This window comes from Syngnathus scovelli, chromosome 10 (assembly GCF_024217435.2).
Source record: "Syngnathus scovelli strain Florida chromosome 10, RoL_Ssco_1.2, whole genome shotgun sequence".
NCBI lineage: Eukaryota > Metazoa > Chordata > Actinopteri > Syngnathiformes > Syngnathidae > Syngnathus > Syngnathus scovelli.
Genome location: NC_090856.1, coordinates 4779358 through 4800359, shown reverse-complemented (window position 1 = coordinate 4800359; position 21002 = coordinate 4779358). Strand labels below are relative to the sequence as shown.

At 44.8% G+C, this 21002-nt stretch overlaps 2 protein-coding genes and 1 long non-coding RNA gene across 9 annotated transcripts; 1 reads left to right on the top strand and 2 right to left on the bottom strand.

The window, feature by feature from the left end:
- The first annotated feature begins 94 nt into the window (after positions 1 to 94).
- LOC125974663 (uncharacterized) lies at positions 95 to 1254 on the top strand. Its single transcript, XR_007483676.2, has 5 exons — positions 95 to 252; positions 377 to 410; positions 494 to 628; positions 746 to 822; positions 902 to 1254. It is a non-coding gene; the product is annotated as an uncharacterized lncRNA (long non-coding RNA).
- On the bottom strand, positions 642 to 5870 carry amh (anti-Mullerian hormone). 4 transcript variants are annotated; one of them, XM_049729277.1, is made up of 10 exons: positions 5724 to 5870; positions 4114 to 4445; positions 3635 to 3690; positions 3422 to 3534; positions 2882 to 3172; positions 2625 to 2794; positions 2445 to 2550; positions 2242 to 2332; positions 1752 to 2161; positions 642 to 1685 (listed from the first exon to the last, which is right to left on the bottom strand). In XM_049729277.1, exons 4-10 carry the CDS (start codon positions 3531 to 3533, stop codon positions 1285 to 1287), a joined length of 1581 nt encoding a protein of 526 aa, XP_049585234.1. In that variant the 5' UTR covers position 3534; positions 3635 to 3690; positions 4114 to 4445; positions 5724 to 5870; the 3' UTR covers positions 642 to 1284. The 4 variants fall into 4 exon arrangements, with proteins under 4 accessions (XP_049585234.1, XP_049585231.1, XP_049585242.1 ...); XM_049729274.1 differs by having other exon boundaries at positions 4284 to 4445; XM_049729285.1 differs by having other exon boundaries at positions 1752 to 2146; positions 4284 to 4445.
- On the bottom strand, positions 4617 to 20720 carry dot1l (DOT1-like histone H3K79 methyltransferase). Of its 4 annotated transcripts, XR_007483600.2 has the most exons (29): positions 20283 to 20719; positions 16820 to 16863; positions 16648 to 16722; positions 16479 to 16542; positions 16117 to 16345; positions 15952 to 16046; positions 15732 to 15794; positions 15599 to 15654; positions 15435 to 15514; positions 15258 to 15326; positions 15059 to 15165; positions 14860 to 14901; positions 14681 to 14776; positions 14373 to 14589; positions 14180 to 14293; positions 14006 to 14097; positions 13742 to 13843; positions 13455 to 13592; positions 13143 to 13268; positions 12571 to 13007; positions 12403 to 12502; positions 12181 to 12330; positions 12060 to 12102; positions 11294 to 11901; positions 11027 to 11232; positions 10842 to 10915; positions 9824 to 10492; positions 8423 to 9081; positions 4617 to 7939 (listed from the first exon to the last, which is right to left on the bottom strand). XR_007483600.2 is itself a non-coding variant. In XM_049729270.2 (28 exons), the coding sequence occupies exons 1-28, from the start codon at positions 20361 to 20363 to the stop codon at positions 8546 to 8548; spliced, it is 4710 nt and encodes a 1569-aa protein (XP_049585227.1). In that variant the 5' UTR covers positions 20364 to 20720; the 3' UTR covers positions 4617 to 8545. The 4 variants fall into 4 exon arrangements, 3 of the variants coding, with proteins under 3 accessions (XP_049585227.1, XP_049585226.1, XP_049585228.1); XM_049729270.2 differs by having other exon boundaries at positions 4617 to 9081; positions 14373 to 14586; positions 20283 to 20720; XM_049729269.2 differs by having other exon boundaries at positions 4617 to 9081.
- Between the last annotated feature and the right edge of the window lie 282 nt (positions 20721 to 21002).

Below are 21002 nucleotides of genomic sequence, written 5' to 3'. Positions count from 1 at the left end.
TTCCCTTATTTGATTGACATCAATACATACTATGCACACATCTACGGGTGAAAAATGTCTCCACCTAGCGGCTAAACAGTGTCATTGTTCACGACCCCCTCCCCTTGGAAACGGGGTTCTCATCTGTGCCTGTCAATCAAGGTACCAACAAGCAGGGTGTGTTTGCCACCTTTGCCCTCCCTGTGCAGAACAGTCGTCCCAAGCAACAAGTGTACTGTGTGTGGACACACAACTGCCGGCTTTTTACACAAGGTATGTTTCTCCAGTTCCTCTCATGTGAATTTTAAAACAAGACCTTCTTCATTGAAACTATTGCAGCGGCCTATTTTAAGACACGAGTGCTCAAAGCGCTACAAATATTCTATCTCATTTGCAGGTTAAGCAACAAGTTCACTAACAAGCATTAATAAGTAAGACTTAACTTGAAACCGTCTACTGTTTGATATCACATGCTGATTTTAAGATCTTTTAATATGAATGGAGTCTTGTTCAGTGTCCTATGACAGGATTTTGTCCATCCAAAATCTGAACGAGGCTTCAAATCCTTGGAAGGGGTTCACTATGAACCGCTGCCTTGTGGTGGCACTGGTCGTGTTGCTTGTGGGTGCAGGGGTCCATCAATTTCACAGTGAGTAACATACTTGAAGTATTACAGTCATGCATTGTTTATACAGTGGATATAAAAAGTCTACACACCCCTGTTAGAAACGGTTACATATTTTTCCTTCAACGTTATGTTCCATAGATGCCGTTGACATGGTTGTAGAAGAGACAGGGATAAGGTCTTTCATCGGAAGTATTCAAGACGGTTCAATAACTCAGGTATTTGTCTGCTTATGAAATATGGAATTCCAGCATTATGGAACTAGAAATGGAACTTACAGCATTTCAATGTATCCAGATCTCCTTGTGGGACAAGTTCATGTCATGGTGGGGATCAGAAGAACTCGGAGCGATAAGGAGACGGAAAAAGCCCATAGGGAATAAAGCGATCCTGAAACCTAAAATGGCTAAACAATGATGCATTTAAAAAAACGCAGTTAGTCGTAAAATGGAGATTTTAACTTTGTAGACTTACCAGCAAAAAAATACTGTGACATCTTAATACTATCATAAATTAAAATGTGACATACTTGTATGTATTTATATTAGAGTATATTATAGATATATTGAGTGGAGCATGACAACATGACCAGGGGTGTCATTTGTGAATAAATACATATACAGTAAATAAAAGAAAGTGAGTTAAGTGGATCTTTGCACACCAGCATGTGTATATTAGCTTTAGCGACAACCACACTGCTTTGCTACCATATCCGGATGCGTGAAAAAAAACGTGCCGTCCTTGTTCAAGTCCACCACCTCCAGGGCCTCATAAGCGACCGGCACGCAACACGGCGAGCGCTCGTTGATATTGCCGCTCTCGATGTGTGAGTTGAGCAACACGGCGTGGTTTACGGTGTTCATCAGCGGGAAGGCGCAGCGGCCGTGGCAGTTGTTGATGTTGGCGGTGTTGGGGCCTACCAGGAAACGCTCCAGGGACACGGTGAGGCTTGTCAGGCGGCACGTGGCTTGCCTGGCTGTGGGGCTGGGCTCTGCACGGGTGGCGCGCAGTTGGGGCAACATCTCGTGACCAACCGTCTTCATGGCCTTTAATAGGAGGAAGGCGCAGTACTGGCTTTCTCCTTCGGAGGTGGTAAGAGACATCAGCAAGTTTGTATCACATGTGCTCATAGGGAGGGTCAAATTACCTGATGCTGGGTCCACCATGGGAAAGGCGCAGAGTTCCCAGAGTCTCTGGAGCCTCTTGATGTTCCTCTGGCCGTCCTCCCTGTCTCGTAGAACCTCCTTGATCTGCACAAGGTTCTGCTCCAAACCGTGCCTGAGCTCGTCAAGTAAGCCGGGGGGCATTGCCAGCTGCCCCCGGTGGACTTGATACGTGGAGCCTGTGAAGGAGAAGATGGTAGGCGCCGTCGAGTTGAGAAGTTCCGCAAGTACGGACTCGCTGGCGGAGGAATCCAGCGTGACGGGGGGTGGGGCCTGCAGGGAGTCCAGTTTCAGCGGAGCGGCGTCCGGACGATTTTGGGGAAGGGTGTCACTCAGGAATCGGCGTAGCTCACACAGGAAGGAAAGCGGCTGGGATGAGCTGGAAATTTGGGTGCTTTTGATAGATGGAATTGACACTTTAGAATCATGGTTTGCATTTTAAGAGCTAAACAAAACAGGGGGGGGGGGGACAACCTGATGTCGTCTTCACGAGAGAAAAGAAGAACTGGAGTCGCCCTGCTTCTTCTTGTATTTCCACCCGTAAGGAGTTCTTTCATCCTTTTCTCTGGGACATGAGCAAGAGCACAGGAAAAAAACAAATTCTGTATTGTATCATTATTATTTATGAATTTTAAAAATACATGGTTTGATAAATCACAAAGAAAGAAATGACATACTCATATTAGGGTCGTTTGAGTCGATGGAGAGCATCCATGTTTGCTGTCTCGTGGATGCTGGACCTGTCAGGAGAATATACTGCGTTCCTTCTGACATGCACACAATCTGAAAAAAATAAATCAATAAAAAATAGAAACATGGTGGACATACAAGTTCTACCCAATTGCAATGGGGTCTACCTGTGCATTAGGCTGCAGAGATTGACTGGTGAAGGTGATCTGGTCTGAGTCGCCTCCACTGATGGGACTTTCCAAGGCCAAGAGCAGCACCAACTTGTCTTGGAGCAAAGTAGATTGCGGGATGTGAAAGTTGAGCATCAGTGCTTCCCCATCATCCTCCATGAAAAACACTGAGGAGAGGAAATATTAAGTGTTCACTTATATGACTCCACTCAGTTAATAAACATTTTATGATGACCGCAGTTTTTTTTTATTACCTTCAGTGGGATGCAGGAGCTCCAGCCCACCTCCTTGTTTCTGCTTTGCGTCCTTCGCCAGGTCCAACAAGACTGCGAGACTGCCAGACGCCGCGCACATGCCGAATAAGTTAGCGCTGGCTGGCGTCAGCTGGTCATCGTCCTCGAGAGCCTCTCGCAAGGTGGCCAGCACGTCTTCCAGGAAGCACGCTGTGCTGCCCTGAGGGACAAGGGAGGCTTCTCTGGAGCGTGTGGGCAACACAGACGGGCTCCTTTCTCCTGCCTCCTCGGCGGACACCGGCCTCTTTATAGCTACAAATACAAAACAATCATTTTGAGGCAACTTGAATGCAACTCGAGGACAATGAATCAGAGGACAGTGGTGCTACCTGGGAAGATTTTTACCTAATAATTTCAATTGTGAAAAAAATAATTTTGATATGATGGAAAATCTTGGTCTTATTTTGTTTACAATATCATAAAAAATGGTATTTGAAAAGGGGTGTGTAGACTTTTTATATCCACTTAGGATGATGCAAGTGTACCTAACGTGAGTCTGACCTGTCATGGTGGCTTCCGGTTGCAATCCAGAAGAGTCCGGCAGGACCGCGCAGGAGCAGCAGCCCATCCAGCAGAGGATCATCAGACACCGGCGGAAGACGTAGAGGAACATGCTGTCACACACACTTTGCCATCTGCATGTGCGTCCAAGTTTTATCAAGAGTTGAGGTAACAAGAGGGTGGGAGCTCTCTCGCTCTCTTTCTCTCACAAACCTCCTGTCCTCGCCAAAATAGGAAGATCTCGTGTCCTTGTGGGAATGGGAGGGGTCCTATAATGGGACAACGAGAGACAGCTATTTTCGCAAACTGTAGATTTCATGAATAAAAAAAATAGCGGACATCTATTCAGATTCATTACACTTCAAATTTTAAAATACTTCAAAGAATTATGCTTATTTTTTAAATATGTTATAATTATAAAATATATTTAATATTTGTATATATCATATTTGTGTATATATATTTAATATATTTATAATAATTATAATATATTCTATTTTATAATGAAAAATTTATATAATTTTTTAGTGAAAAAAAAAATTATAATGAAAAAAATACACCTGTCACAATTAAAAACGTCACCACCCTCCCAAAAAAATTCTGTTCTAGTCGGCTTTTAGCTTTCTAGTAGAAGCCTGAGGATTATTTTTCGCAAGTGTGTTTTGAAATGCTTGGTTCCTAGAAATGCCCACATTGTTTCTTTGGAGGTGTTGATGATCTCACAGCTGCAGCGCAGTTATGCAGACAGTCAAGGTCGACTGTTCCGATACATCCAGCCAAAGCTCATTCTTGGAAACCATTAAAAATGTATCACTTTATGAAGCTACACTCCATATATGGATTTACGACATGATATATGTACCGTAGTCTGGCCTTTGGTGATCTTGAGCACAGGTGGTAAAGGTCCGACTTCCGAGGAGACTCATTGGGTGGTCCGTTCTTGACAGATCAACCTCAATCCTTCATCGCGTAGCTCATTTTAGAATTGGAAGAATGTTGTGGCGGATGTTGAGAAGACCCTGTGCTATGGAAGGAGGACACCACCCAAGTGGAAATTTCATGAAAGAATCAGAGCTTAACAAGACCAAAAATAGTCCTGTTAACTTCCTTGTGATTTTTTCTGCACTAGATTGACATATACATAGAAAAGAAATAACATGTTAGGAAGACAAGAAGAAGAAAGGTGAGAGCAAAATTCAAACATCATAAGAAATTTTTTATTACTATTCATGAAATGCAGAGGTGGGGGAAAAAAAGCAACACAAATATTCCATTTGTCATGATTACATCTTAGGATAAAAGCACCGTCACCACACTTTAGTCACACACGATTCCACGACAAACCGGGCTTTGCTATCATTGCACCTCCTCCAAGCTGCTCCCACCCCACAAAAAAGTCAACACACAAAAGTGCAGGACCACCACGTGGAAAAAGTCTACGCCATTTCTAAGTTTGACGTTACACTAACTCACGGAGCTTTCTAAGGTTTGACGGATGTGCCAGTGAGAACCTAAAAGTGCCCACAGGCCGGCTTAATTTATTTTTTTAATAGAAGATTGTCATTGAAGGTAGAAAGGGACCTAGTGTGGAGATGCATGAGAAGAAGTTCCTGAGTTAAGACCTTTGGCAGGAATTAGTTTGGAGTTGAAAAATAAAAGCTGATCAAACTGTATTTGAGACCGTGTTTGACTGGTGTGATTGCTCGGAAGCAATGGTTGAATATTAACATGCACGGAGATGTTTCAACCAATTATTGGAATGTGATCATTCCTTGACAGTCATTTCGAAGCAGTCTTGCATAATCAAAATAAACAGAACTAAATTTGTTTTCGCGTCTTTTTTTTAATGGTGCCGCCAAAATATTTGAATATAACTACTTTTAAATTTGCTTAGGGAGGTGCAGCAGACTGATAAAAAATAAAGGGAAAATTAGTTAATTTCCACTAGATGTTTTAATTAAAGGTGATACTTGTACTACGATAAAAACAATTATCCAAATTAAAATTTAATCGAAAAAAATTCAAGTTGAATTTTTCTTAAAATATAATTTTGTCTATTATAAACTTGGCTTGTTTAATAAGGTTATAAGAAGCCCACATACTGGGAAAATGGTGGATTATAAATGTCAAATACATAATTTACATATATTTTAATCTTTATTTGTAAAACAAAAACATGACAAAAATTCTGACACCCTTAACAGATTTGAAATGGCATAGAAACAAGCACCATCCCTTTGGTTAGGCTGAGTTACCAAAAAAAAAAAGTGTCTGGAAGCTGCGATAAAAAGCAGGTTCTCACTTGCACATCCTGAAAAGCTGCCCGGCGAGAGGGAAACAATGGCAGAAGCGTCACGGTTTTTGAACGATGAGCTGCAAACGTCCTCTTTTTTTGTGAAGTAGCACCAAGCTGTCTTGACTGACTAGCATTTCTACAAACAGGACAGGAATCTGTAAGACCGCAGAAATGACACAATGATTTAACCCAAAAAAATAAAGACTCAGTGCTGGTGACAAACAGACTAAGATGTGGTGGGGAACCTCTAATTTCAACCAGAAGCCCAACAAACTTTTTTTTCTGGGTTGTATTTCTGTGGCCTACGGACCACCAGTTGGTTCACCACCACACCAGTCAGCAATCGCGATCAAACAGGAGTCACGAACACACTCCAAAACAAGCGCGGCTCTGGCAGTACCCACCAAATCTACAAGAGGGGCTTTATCTGTAAGACACGTCGCTTTGTTTGCACCATAAATTGTTCAATTTTGTTTCAAAAGAGAAGCACCATCTGTTTTTTTCCTGCAGGGTTTACGAAAACAAAACAACAAAAAAAGTACAGGAAAACATCCCGTCGTGGTCGCTCCGCCACAGCACCTGGGCACGTCGTGTGCCGCCATGTTTGTTAAGGTCATGTGGTGGCTGAAGACTGAATGTGGGAATCACAATGCAGCACCGATAGATTTTTTTTTCCTCATATATATAGATTTAAACATACATAATTACATATTAAATATAGCTTTGCGTTGGCGTTTTTGTACAAAACAGTGTTTTTGTTTTCACTGAATGTTGTTTATCCAAAAGTGTTGTACACTCCAATACAATATTAAATAGAAGAAATTAAAGGCCAAAAAGGGGAATTTACACAAAAAAAAAATCCCCGTATACAGCACTCTGTGTCGCCTTTGTATTTTTTTGGGGGGGATGCTTTTTCACTGGAAGAATAAATAGTATCAGGCACGGTCCAAATTTAGCACCATTGTTTTCTGACAGTCACATACTATATTGCATTGTACAACACATTTCAGGGGGGAAAAAAAAAAAAAAAAGAGAGAGAAATCGAGGAGGGGGCATAAATATATAAATCTAACAACTGTACACTCAAGAGAATTAATCATATTCACAGTACAAACACAAAAAAGACAACACAAAAATAAAGGTGTGAAGTAGTCCAGTAGTTAGATGCTGCAAACGGTAAAAAGATCTTCCCAGTGTGTGTGTGTGTTTGTTTGTGTGTGTGTACGCATTTTAGAGTCGTAAAACCTCTGTGTTCATCCGCAGCACCCAGCAGCACAAATAAATATACAAAGTTCATCTTAAGAAGAGGTTAAAAACATCCTGCTTTGAGAAGTTGTCAAAGTAGTGCCACTTAGAAAAACATGTAATAATAATAAATACGGAAACACATGCAGTGCCTGTTTTTTTCCTGTCATTATTATTATTTGTATTATCTACCTGGATTTAGCTTCACTTAACTCGACAGCAGTGCCACAGAGAGCGAACACGGAGCACCATTGTGTAGCAGAATATCGATTCATGTTCAGGCCTTCAACGTTTCACAACAAGGCAAATATGAACGGATGTTGAAGTAAACTTTTCTTTTTTTTTTTTTTAGACATCAGTCATCGCCACTGATATGTAATAGTTTGATGTTACTGTGGCGAAAAGGAAACGCGGAATTGTTTTGATCCAGTTAGTTAGGAAATTAAGGAGCTTAAAGCAGCCGGATTTTTTTTTTTTTTATGTAAAGATGGTTGGATCCTGACACGAAAGCATTATGCTACAAATGCAACGGTATGTTGTTATCCAGTGTGGACTTAAAACATGAATTTCCTCATCTTGTTTCATAGGTCAGATGTAAGAAAAGAAAAAAAAAAAAAAAACATGCTAGTGGCTGAGCAGAAATCAATGGACGGGTCATATCGGAAGTTGTGTGCTTGCTGTTTTAATTCATTTCTGACTGCTCTCTAAAAAAAGAACAACAATTGGCATTGAAACACAACCGGTTCCTTTGAATTCTGCTCATGATGATCACTGCAGCATGTTTGTGTATGTGTGTGTGTGTGTGTGTGTATGCAAGTCCCAGTACAGAGTCCGGTCTTGGAGACGGTCTTGGTAGTATAGACGACGTATTAAAGCACCAGTGAGTGAGGAGCAGAGTGCCTTGGGTCCACACTTGAACGTTTGCATAGTTTTTTTTTTTTTTTTTTTTTTATGTTGAGGTAGTTTTCAGCAATTACCTGAAAGGCCAAACAAAACAAAAGATGCGTTTAATCATTTCACCAACCCATGAAAACAGAATTGCCCCTATTCTAATGCATGGTTCAACTTATTTGGGGTTTTATGAGTGCTCGAGTCTAGAATAGCCCGTTGTTGCCTTAGCTACTGACCAAATTTCACTTCTTTTATCCAAAATTATTTGCTGCATGTTTTGTGAGGAATGCGCATTTCCATTCTATTCCACTAGATGGCAGTATATATGAAGGGATAGCTCTCCAATAAGCAAAATGAGGGTCAGCATTTTTTTTTTTTTTTTTTTAAATAGTCCATGACAATATATTGAGAAAAAACTGAATAGGTGACTGCTACACTGCTAGTATGCAGGGGTGGAAAATGAATTGCTGCAACATCGACCCAAACCCGGAACTAGGCAGTGAAAGAGGGGCAAACATCTTGTCATACTCAACAATAATTTCCTTTCTAATATTGCAGGATTAACTTACCTTGCTCATTTAGAACAGTGACTCCCTATAAGTCTCTTTCTTGTTCCCTCTGTCTCTCTCTCTTGCTCTCTTTCTCTGATTGCCCGCAAAACCACCTTCCCCCTATTCCCTCACCCCCACAACCTATCTCGGTCGGGAGCCGGGGAGCGGGGTGGTGGTGGTGAAGATGCCATGCTGAGTCCTCCGCATACTCCCGCCACCACCTGAGCTGCTGGCGGGAGGTGGCGGGGGCAAGCGGGGGGAGTAGTGGACTGCGTATGGGCGAGACGCGGAAGACGACAAAGAGTTAGAAGAGGTGGCAGAGAGGACGACAGACGAGGAAGAGGAGGAGACAGTGAGGGTGTGCACCCTCTGGTGATGAAGCGAGGAATGCGGGAGACGCGATGGGGGGTTGACGGGCGGGGGTGGTGCTGTGGAGGAGGGGGCGCTGTGCAGGGGCGGCGGAGGGGGCAGAGACAGCGTGGGAGGGGAGGGGCTGTGCAGCACCGACTGGGTGCGACTATGCTGGGCCTGCGACGGGCAGGGAGGGAGAGGCGAGGGCGCGGAAGCGGGTTGCGAGGAGGAGAGACTGAGCAGAGAGCCAAGGCCTCCAGAAGGGGGCAGCGACGCCCCAAACTGATGATGCGAGGACACAGAGGGAACCGCGTGGTGAAAGGTACCTGCAAATCATATAGCGAGAAATGGAGGGAGCAGGGAAGCAGATACAAGTAGCAAAGAAGGGGGTGGGGGGGAAAGAGAGAAGCGAGGGCTGAGCCAAGTAGCGCCAAGCGAGTCTCCAGACAAGCACACATAAAGCAAAACAGAGTCAAAGCACTGCTTCCGTTTAAACTAGGTTACTAGCAGTTGACATATTGCGCTTTGAATATTGACTGTTTAACTACATCGCTGTATACAGATGTTGAGTCTTAGGAGTCGAATAAAGCTTTTGCTTTATTATTTCGTAATAATGCAGTTTTACTTAGTTCTGGATTAAATTTCATTTCAACCCATACCGGGGGGAAAAAAAAGTCGAATTTTCCAATTTGTGTCAATGGGGAGCATGACCTTAATTTAGGTTTCAGATTGTTTTTAGTGTGCAAGTGAAATGACTCTGACAATCAGCTACCAAAATACACCCACAGAAAATGACAAAAAAGGCCATCATAACTTTCAGTCAGATTCAATTGATTGTAATGTTTTTTTTTCCTGCAGCATTTTCCAAGGGTGTTTGCCAAGCAGCCAGTCAAAGCACGGCAGCACAGACAGCCAGTGGTAGCAGCAACAGCTTGGCCCTCCACTTACCTCACTGTTAGCAGATCTGTTTTCTTCCCTTTCACAGAGAGGCTATCGCTATCCCTCACTCTGACTGTTTAATGATGTTGAGACTGGGAAGAACCAAATAAATCAACAGTATTTACTCACCTCCTGCTGCCCCGCCTGCAAGCCCAGCGCTAGAGAAGCTGCCCAGGCCAGAGTGTCCGTTGACCAGCCGTGTGTTGGCGCTCGCGCCGGAGCTCCCCGTCTGAGCCCCGAACAACGACTGTAAGACCGAGGCCCCTCCGAGTGGGAACTGAGAGCCCAGGTACTGACCCACGGAAGATCCCGTCGAAACGGTGACGGGGCTGCCGCCGATTTTGCCGCTCAGAATGCCTGCGCCGCTGCTGGCGGCCGCAGCTATGAAAATGTTCTGACTTGAGTGGCCGCTGCTCGTCTTTAGCTCCCAGTCCCGAGGGGCCTTCTGCTTCTGTAAAACCTGCCGGGGGTCTGAACTGCCTCCCGCCTGACCTCCTCCGCTACCGGCGTTTCTATTGTTGGCTTCTTGGCTGAGGAAAGGGTTGGGATTCGTGTAGCTGGATAACTCTCCGTCGCTTCCCTTCCTGGGCTGTTGATGGTGTTGTTTGTAATCAGCGTCCGAGTTTGAGCCTCCCATAGCAAACGGAGAGCCCCCTTGCCTCAGGTCGGAGTTGGGTTGCTTGGGGTCCGAAATGGGTGAAAAGGTTGACTTCCATTTGCTTGTGGAGGACAATGACGAGGAAGAGGAGGAGGCCTCGCTGCCTGTGCTGTTACCGCTGCTGCTGCCTGATTTCCTGCCTAGAGAACACACAGGAAGAGGAACGTGAAGATGCAATCAAATATTTTATTCTAATGGAGACAAGTGCAGTATTGACTTTTTAATTGCTTTCACACTAATACTTGGGTCTCTGGAGTGCTTGCCCGGTTTCCCACCCATCAAATTTAAAGTTTAATAACAAAGTTAATCACAGTTAGCGACTTAATTTTAGAAATGTGTCCTTGAGCAAGCTATTCTGCATTTCTACCCTATTTTTACGTAACAATTTATCTATTAGTTTTTTATTCTTTTCATATATGCTAATGGTATGTTTTTAAAACTGTTGTTTTCTTTTTTAATTCTGAAAACAATTTCTGCATTGTTCATTACCTCTTTCACCATCTCCAAGTCGACTGGCTCCATCTCTGTTTTCCAAGGATATCGTAGCAATTTTCCTTTCAATCCTAAAGGAAAACACAAAACAAAATCCATATAAATGAAGCGAAATGCACGATCCACTTTTAAATGTATTTTATTTCTCAGCTCTGAAAGATGACAGGTTTTAATAGCATTACCGTGCGTTGGTGGTATCAACTGGGTATCCTGAGTCCTCATCATCAGTGCTGGGGGCGGAGGAGTAACGAGCAGTGCCGTTGACCTCCAGGGGACGCTCCCTCTTCAGAATTGGAGGTTGGTTTGGGGTTGGCGCGCTGGGGCTGCGGCTCGATTGCTCCGGCGAGGAGATAGCCGCGATCTCCAGGGGCTGGTTGATGTTGTTCACCTGTTGACGACAGTTGTAAAGTCACATTTGAAGGTTAAATATTTGTCGTTAGGTAACGCACCATGGAATTAATGTTGAGTGGGGACCCGGAGGAGTGGTTGTTTGCACTGACGCCGGGGAAGGACCTCCTCTTTGGTGAGCCGGTGGCAGCGACGGCCCCCGTGGAGCCGCGCTTCCGCCTCCCTCGCTTGCGTCCGTCTTGAGGAGCGAGGCCGTGCGTGGAGTGTGACGATGCCGACGTGTGCGTGGGGGGCGTGTGTGCGCGCTGCGTGCCGGGTGACTGGTGGTTGGGGTTTCCGTGGTTACTGTGGTATCCCTGCTTGGTGGAGCTGCCGGCGTGAAGGTGGAGGCGCAACCCACCACTGCCCGATGATGAGGAAGAGGAGGAGGAGGAAGAAGAGAAAAACATTCTCCTCCGCAGTTCATTGTCCTGGGGCTCAGTGTCCGACTCGGTCTCTTGGCGTTCCTGGCCGTCTTCTGAAACGATCCTCGGGGGTCCGTCTGCATAATGAAGAACCCCTCCGGTGCTGAGTGGGGGGCTCTGGATTGGACCTCCTCTGCTCATGGGTCCCGCCAGAGGCGTGTTTGTGTGTGGAGGCGATGAAGAAGCACCATTTTGTTCCTCTGGGTGGGGACCTCCATTCATGAGCCCTGAGCTAGATGAATATCCTAGAGGAAAAAATAAATAAATGTATTTATATTTACAGCACGCAGTATTGAAGTAAAAAAAAAAAAATACAGTAAATATTTGGATAAAATTAAATCTATGCCATATCAAATAATTAAATGAAAAAGATTGAGAAATGAGAAACATTCAGAAGCCTTACCATTAACTTGGCTGGTCTGAGACACAGGACTAGGAGTGCTTCTCTGCAACGCCGCACAAAAACAGCATATTGTGAAGCCGAATAAAAGAGTGAAAGCTTTCAGTGCATTGTCAATACCCACCAGTCTCTCAGCACGACTGGGCAGCACCACGCTGGCGAGTGGAATGCTGACTGGAAGTTTGCTTGGGTGAACAGTGCTCAGTGGAATACTTATTGGAAGGCTTGTGATACTGCTGTCTGCCGGAACAGATGGACTTTTCTCTTTTCCACCCTGAAGGGAGGAAAAAGACTCTTTAGAAAACAGAAGAACACCCCACGTGCACACCGCAAAAAAATCAATTACCCTCTCAGTGCTTTTTGGAGTATTCTGGGCATCCAATGCATGAGGGGAAGGGCTGCCCTGCTTGCCTCCGAGAGGAGAGTTAAGACCACCCATTTCCCCTCTAAAGTAGAACATGATAGTGTTATAACAAATCACCAAGCTTCAGGAGCTTTTAGCGGTTTCACGCACCTGTGCGTGGGCAGCCCGGGGCCTCTTAAGTGGCCGGCGGCTGTGGGTTCTTGGTTGAGGTGCCTGCGCAAGGCAATTTTGGCGGGGGAAAAGCGTGTGTAGTCAGGAAGAGCGTGGGAGACGTGCTGCCTCTGTCGAGCCTCCGGCATGGCTGCCGCAACGTCGTGGTCAGGAGAGATTGGCAGATAGCGCGAAAGAAGCTCCGTCTTGGTGTTCCCGCGCTCGAAAGAGGGTGAGCCAGTACCGTTGATAGCGCGTTCTGGGCTTATGCCGTTGACAGCTGGGACTGATGACAGGCCGAACTTGGAGGAGTCCATGTCGGCGGACGAACGGGATTCTTGGTTCTTGCGGTACGGGGAGCCTTCATGAGGGCTGTAGGATTTGAGCTGAAGAAGCTCCTGTTGCCTTTGACTTTTCTCCAGCTCCACAATGCTGATCTATAAACACCAGAGGGAGCCATGACATCTTTCAATAGGTCAAGAATGTATCACTAAAATGCTGACATGACAAAGAGAACATTATCCACAGAATAGCTAGAAGTTATATATAAAAAAAATAATAATATGTCCTACCTGCAACTCCAAGCAGTGTCTCTGCTTCTCAGAGATCTGTCTCCGCAGGGCCAGCTTCTCCTTCAGCAGACTCTCCAGACACAACGAGCCCCAATCCAACTTCAGCTCCTCACATCGAGACTTTAGCTGCAACCCAAATTCGGTTTCAATCATACAGAATAGCAAATACACAACTTTAAAGCCAGCTTGACACTGCACATAGCAATTGTGTCGTCATTTGACTCATGCAGTGAAAATCCAGCCTCCAAGCGTCAACTTGTATACTTGAAACGGGGAATGTAAAGCGACTTGGCAGCAGCAGTGATGTCTCACCAGCAGCACGCTGTGATCTCGCAGCAAAGCCATGTCTCGCTCAAGCTGTTTGGTCTGCTCTTTCAGCTGATGGTTGTGGGCCGATATCTCCTTCTGTGCCTGCAGCAGGTCCTCCACAGTGAGAGCTTTCACGCCCAGCTAAACAACACCACACACAAAAAAAGAAAAAACACCATGACTTTTCAATGTGTCAGACAAGAGTGTCCTTGATGGTAGCACAAGAAACTACACAACACTTGAAGGTCAGAGCTTGTAAAATTTGGACATCAAACGTGGGTGGCACTCACCTCATCCAGTTTGTTCTGAAAGAGACCTTTAATCTTGTCCTTGTGAGTCTGACAGATGGAATGGAGCTGCTCCGCCTGCACGGACAAATCCCTGTGTTTTTGCTGAAGACAAAAAAACAAACACAGATTTAAGATGGACAAACAGTTGACTCACGAATCCGCCTGTCTCGTCCACCAGCCATTTTGGACCAAGTAGATTATTTTAAAAAAATTGGTTTAGTTCAAGACCCGGGGGGGCCAAAAACAAATGCAGCCATAAATTACCTTCTCCTGCTCTACAAGCTGCTGCAGATTGGATTGATACTGAGGAGTCTTCATGTAGGCCATAAACTGGAGGTATTGAACTTTGATGCTATCTGTTGTCGGTTACACAATCAAAAAGGTTAGATGAGTTCATGGAAAATACTGATCCCGGATTCACAGTTGTCCTCGGCTCACCTAGCAAATGTTGCAGACCGGGAGGGGTTGGGCTCAGCAGCAGTTGATTGGCTGGATAGTGCTGAAGCTTTGGAGGTAGTTGGTAGAAGGGACTCCGCGGTTGCAAGTATGCATCTGCGCACACGACAAGCACACGTCACACGAGTCTCAAAGCTACACACAGCAATTATGTGGAGTGCTTGGCTCCGCTGACCCTGAGGTGGTGCTGCAGAAAGAGTCTTGGCGTGCAGCAGATCCAACGCGCTCTGGGTCTTTTTCTTGTCGGCAGCCGGCGCCGCCTTCTTGGGTCGACCCCTTTTCTTGTTGTTCAGCTTGCGACCCTTGGCCAGCAGTTTTGTTTGCCGGGGTTTGGCGGGGGGCTTGGCCACAGGCACCAAAGGGAGACGCTCCTCCTCCCCACAGGAATCCTGCTGGAATAGCAAATATAATATAATTCCTAATAATGTACAGAAAAAAATAAATAAATTGGAGTACTGCCACAACAATGACACCCCATGCTACCTTGTTTTGGTCCCGAGTTTTGGTGGGTGTGGTGCTATTGCTTTTGCTGTCCTTAGTATCTTTCTGCTGACGTCGCCGGGCTGCCTCTTGCTCTTCCTGCATTGAGAGATTGTAAAAATTGGACACAAATTGGAATAATTGCTGCAGCACAGAGACAGAGGATGAATATCAGTGCTTACCCTGAGTTTAGGATTTTTTAGACTGGCAAAGTAGTTTTCAAGCTGAAAATCAGGGACAAAAGAATAATTTTAAATCATTTTTCACAAATGAGCAATCACTCAATTGACCATGAATACAAGTTCACGACACATTGGCTTAAGTGTTACAATTTGAAAAGGGAAATGTTATATTTGTCGGGAGTAAAACAGTTCTCCTTACTATGGTGCGGTCTATGGTGTGCAGGTAGTAGGAGACCGGCTTTCCCGTCCAGGACACGGAGCCTCTCAGCGGCGAGAGCTCGACCACACGCATTATTGTGCCTATATCTGCGGGCGACAGAGAGGAGCGTCAAGGTGATCGGACGAATCGCTGATTGATCAGGAGATGACGTGGTCAAAAACAAAAGGGTGGTACTTACCGCTCAAGTTTCGGCTGTTTATTCGAAAGTTTAAAGGTGCAAATGGTTTGGAGGATACAATTTTTCCACCTGAAAAATAAAGTAGAGTAAGCATTTAATAAAATACAAAAATGTGAAACAGAAATATTATGAAACGAGTACTTTTTGTGAACAAAAAAAAAAAAGAAAGCTACTAACCTTCCTTCATGTTAGCAAAACGTTCCTTCAGTTGGTGATCTACCTCTGGACCAAAGGCAAAATTATTCACAAAAATAATACTGCAAAAGAGGGAAGAAGTAACCAGTGTTAGAAATCAGAACCATTTGTCAATGAAGCGTTTCAGACTTTTTGTTTATGTCAACCTTGTGGTAGCGATCCTTTCTTTCCATTCTTCGGACAGAAAATCTCCTCTTTCCAGCTAAACGTAAAAAAACAAGAAAGATTACATGAGCGTCCGAAGAGCGACACAAGTTTAGAATTGTGAACACAACTTACAGTGTACTCTCCGTGTTTCTTCCCATACCATTTCATCCACTTTTTAAACTCTTTATCCATGGACTGGAAGAAGTAACATCAAGATGACGACACAAATATGGCAAGTAAAATAAAAAAATAAAAAAGGTGAGCCTTAAGAAGAGGTACGCTCCCGACTGGTGACCAGTCTTTCACGGATGATTAAAAAAGAAAAAAAAAAGTGTTCGGAGTTGTGTATTACCTCTGCATAGGTTGCTGGAATGTCTGCTTTCTCTACGCCGTAGTAGTGTTTGCAGTTGGTCGCCGCAGCAACCTGCAGCACGACCTGCCCCACGCCTGCACATCGCAAACATTTGACATTCGGACAACCGCAGCGGGATGTTATGCCGCCGCGCGGTCGGCTTACCGCTGCCGAGATCCACGAAGGTGTCTTCCTCCATCATTTCCATCTCGTCGATAATCTGCGCCACCAGGTCGAAGGAGGTCTCTCCGTAAACCTCGGGCGAGAAGGGCTCGTAGTTGTTGAGCTTCTCCGGGTCGGTCACCGAGTGGTTGTACACCTGCTGGAGGATGTGTCGCAGGAGCCCGTTGGAAGGGCGCTTGTTCAACTTCATGGGCTGGGTGGTCCCTTTCCACTAGACAACAAATCCATTATGGTTAGCAGAGCACACAAATGACCTTCATTTCATCAAAACAGTTCTGGTCCAATCCCAGATTGGGTCGGATCGCTCTTGGATTCATTTCAAATAGAATTAACTTGGTGCTTACCAGCTGATGGATGCTGTCAATGGCCCTGTTGTATTTGTCACACAGTCGTTGCATACTTTCGTAACTGTTTCAATTAAAACAACAAAAATAGAGTCGAATCATCATTTTGGGATTTGGGGAGTGGAAATTCAACATCACGATATATTTCATGTGTCATTGTGAGACTCACCTCTTGGTGTCATAGTCAATGAGCACATAGTTCTCCATTGCCAGCTTGAGGTCCGGAATCTCCTCACACACCCACCTTGGGGGAAAAACATGCACAATTGAGTCACAAAATGACACATATTAGCAATAGAAAAAAAACAAATGTGTTCATGTTGAGTCAGGGCGACACTTACCGAATGGTCTCGATGATTTCATGGGCAGCATCGTGGTGTTTATCCTGGAAAGAGAATTTACTGTAATAATGTGCCTGCAAATTGAAATATACAGTAATATGAATGACAAATAACCACTTAAGAAATGAGCTGTAACTGAACAGGATTACACATGCGTACACTCGTGTCATTACTCACAAGGCACTTAATAGGAAAGGACTTCATGATTACGAACGCCGTGCTTTCTTTTCTCGGTCGTTACACACTTGCTGCAACGTAGCGAGTCCAACACAAACACGGCTTGTTGTATTAGGGGATGGATTGCATATTATAGTCTAGCCCAGCTGAATTTGGGTAAGAGGACCTGGTCACCAATCAGAGATTTATGGGCTATTTAAATAAAACCATGTTTTGATGTGGGAGGAAAACACCTGACAAAAAAAACCTTTTCTTCTCTCCATCTAATCTTTCCTTCATGTGTTTTAAAATAGCATCCTGGTGTCCTCGGATATCTTCACTGAAACTGCGAGATGTAATTTTGACTGCAGTGCGGGGCAGCTGGAGCTGCAGCGTTAGCCCGAGCTGACCCACTGACCCACTTTCCCCGCTCACACTTCCTGGTGGAGGGAACGCAGGGAAGGAGAACGTGTGAGGTGGCAGTGGGGTGAAAGAAAAGAAAGCGAGGCAGAGTGGAGTAAAGAGTGATGGACGCCCAGGCGCTGAGGGGAAGGTTTCTCAGCTGTTCTGCGGCGTGGGCTAGCAGCTCACACACAGGCTGCGGCTTCCCGCGCAATACTGCCCGCCAAACACTCCACGAGCTGCGCGCGCACACTCTTTCAAAAACGTGCACGAAAGGCTTTTCCTGTCAGCGCAGTAAATTATCAACATAACGACCGGCTATCTTACGAGGAAGCCCCACCCCGCTTATAGAGACGAGACGGGACATAAATACATATTGGGTATGTGTGCAGGATGCCACATGAAGGAAGTCACATGATCGCACAGCAACACCAGCAGAGAGCCGAGGCTAAAAATAAACCGGAGCGTCACTCTTCTATCTCACTCTATATTGTGTGCACAGCGATACAAATGAACAGGCGTGAGGGTGACGGCGGCGGCATTAAGCCTTCAGGGAACCATTAAATCACGTGGCGTCATCTCCACAGTAACCGATAATGTCCTGGAAAGACCTTTTGTTCCGTCTGCGTGTTTACCTCAGTTGAACTGAACTTTCCTAAAGAGGGACAACAGAAAAGTCACGGACTTGGACGAGGAGCAAAAGTTGCAGAAAGCTCTGACAAACCACAGTCACGCATGACACTGGGGAAAAAACGAGCAGATCGAGGGTTGTTCAGAGAAGAATGTACGCTGGAAGTGACGTCAAGTAAACGGTATGACTTCAGTGCTGCCATTAGAGAGTTCCAGTTTTTGTTGTTTTACTGGTTTATATCCAAACCCTCCAAAAGTCACGCCGCAAATCAACCCACTTGGATTTTTTTCATTTCCCTAGCTCACAAGCGACTAACAATGAATTCTGTCAATGTCATGTCGCCATGCGTGGGCGTCCAAAGAGGTTGCCTTGTACTACACCATAATAGTCTTGTTGTGTGTGTGGAAAATGCTTTCAACACTGCATCCGTGCAGTGTGCGTGAGAGTGATGCAATCATCTGTCGTGGAGTGGAATCGATTGCCATTAGCTGACATTTAAAAAAAAAAAAAAAAAGAATTTGGGAATGCAACTGCTACTTCCACCCTGCCCTCTGTGGTGTGGACCATATGGACAAGGGGAGGAGAGAGGAAGTCTCGCCCCTTTAAAAACAGATGGGGGTGCGCTTCAATGACATGACACAGGCATGAGCGGATCTCAAATTCCTGCCATGCTTGTTCTTGTGTGTGTATCCATGCAGGCCACAACAAAAGGAAGCGGGCGAGGCAGTCCAGGGCAGTTAGGAGAGTGTTATCAGTAACGTAAAAAGGGAGGGTCAAATTTACAGCCTGGAGTGGATGATTGCCACCACTCCGTTTCCGTACTTAACGGTGTAGGCGGAAAGGAAATGTTAAGAGAATAACCCCCCCTCCCCCCCGCCTCTCGGGTATTCTGAGAATTTCCAGAGTATTTTTTTTTTTTTAGTTACTGCTCACTGTCTCACCGCAATCACTACAGAATAGAAGCACAGTTCACGAGTTTCGCTCAGAACGTAAGACAACCGCTTCCTTTTCCGTCTCTTCTAGACAATGAGAACACCAATGGCTGTCAATTGCTTTTAAGATGTTTATCAGTGAAAGTAAGACGGGGCCAAGTTATCACTTCATGTCTTGTGCTAAACTCAAACTGCAAGACTGCAACGATTAATCGAGTGATAGAAAAATTGATAATGTGATGACAACATAAACAAAAATAATACCCACGTGCACATTTTGTGTGTTTTGTGATTACTCGATGGGTGCCAAACCTAGGCATTTAAGAGGGGATTGTCAGTGTAAATCCAGCCTTAAGGACAAAAACAGCCGTGCCACTGTGTTGAGTAGAAACAGATGTTCAGTCTACGCAAGTAAAAACAAATGTATATGCCTGCATAAGAGCAGCATGTGCACCTATTTCAATGACGCAAACATTTGAGGACTTCAATGCATGCACAATTCCAAAGCTGTCAGAAACATTAACCCAGTGCCAGTCTGAGATTGCAGTGACATTTGTTGTGTAATAACGCCCAAAGTGACGCAAACATGTTTTTTGCACCCGAGTGACTTTGTTTTGACTATCTGCTGATTAGAATCCAGATCAAACATCTCAGCAATGCATTAAGAAGAAAACAAGAGCATCGAAATGTTCTCTATGTTGAAAATGTAAAGTGGAAGAAACAAGGCTTTGTATAAACACCGACTTTAACGCCATAATGTCTTTTTTTAGCTTTACTTAGTGACACCTCAAAATATGAAACCACAAAACAAAACTGAGAAAAGGCTTTTGGTGACAAAATAAAACTGACTCATCTTGTGGCTCAGGTTTGTCATTTTTGAGAACTCTTATCACGTTGCTACTTAAAGTACATTGGCTGCCTTGCACCACCTTTGCAACTGTATTAGAAAACTGAAGTAAAACAAATAAAGATGCATGCAGGGATGACAGATTTATGCCACCAGAGCTGGCTGAGAGCTTGGGAAAGGAAGGAGAAATTGGTTTAGTATGTTTATTAGTGCCACTTGAACAAAATACCCAATGTATTGCAAATTATTAATAAGTTCCGACTCTCTGACCCCAGTTGCAAAACCACTGCTCTAATCAACATGACAACATTACGAGATAAGGTGACACAAGGTGAACGCGTGCCCAGGTTCCAAGTTGACACACCAGGGTTGTCCTAAGCACTCTAGCATGCCCGAGCTCGGAGGTGGCTAGCACCGGAGGCTAGGTAACAAAGCCAAAACACACATATACGAAATAAACTTCTATTCCGCGGCATGTTGACAAATAACACTTACGTAAACCGGTAAGGGCCAAGGGTATCCAGCGGCTTCAGCTCCAACCGGAGATTTGAGCCTGAGCTCCAGCTTTTCTCCCATTCTCCACTTGACGGCGGCTTGGGTTTACGGCTAGCGAGCTAGGCTAGCTGGTAGACTGCTGTCCGCGAGCTACAACGTGAACATGTTGAGGTGAGTCAAAGCGTGTTTTCAAGAAAAAAACAAAAAATGCCCGCCCAAACAGGCGTCGAGGCGTGGAATAAGCACAATGTGACGTCTGACTTGGTTTCGATTTTTCATTAAAATGCTCCCTTTATGACCACTGGCAATAACACCGCTCCTGTGTGGCCGCCATCTTGCCCGGCATTGAAAAACTATGGCAGGAGGCCACACACACAGGGGAGGGTGACGTCACCGAAGGGGATGGCTATTTGAGGTCGGGGAACCATGACAGCGAATGGCTTGTGCCACTTTGACAAAAAATTATTATTTTTTGCCCGGCAAGTCCCCACACAGTCAAGTTCTTGACGAGTCTCAACAATAAAAATATTGAGAAAAAAAATTACGTAAAATTATTTTAAAGGCAGAACGTCACTCAGCGTTGACGTGATCACGTGACAGCGCTGGAACGTCACAAAGCTCAGTTGGAAATTGTTCCAGTGACACATTTTCTAAGAACTCCAACATTAAATTTGAACATTTGTGAGCGACCAGTACAGTTCTGCTACGAAAAAAAAATCA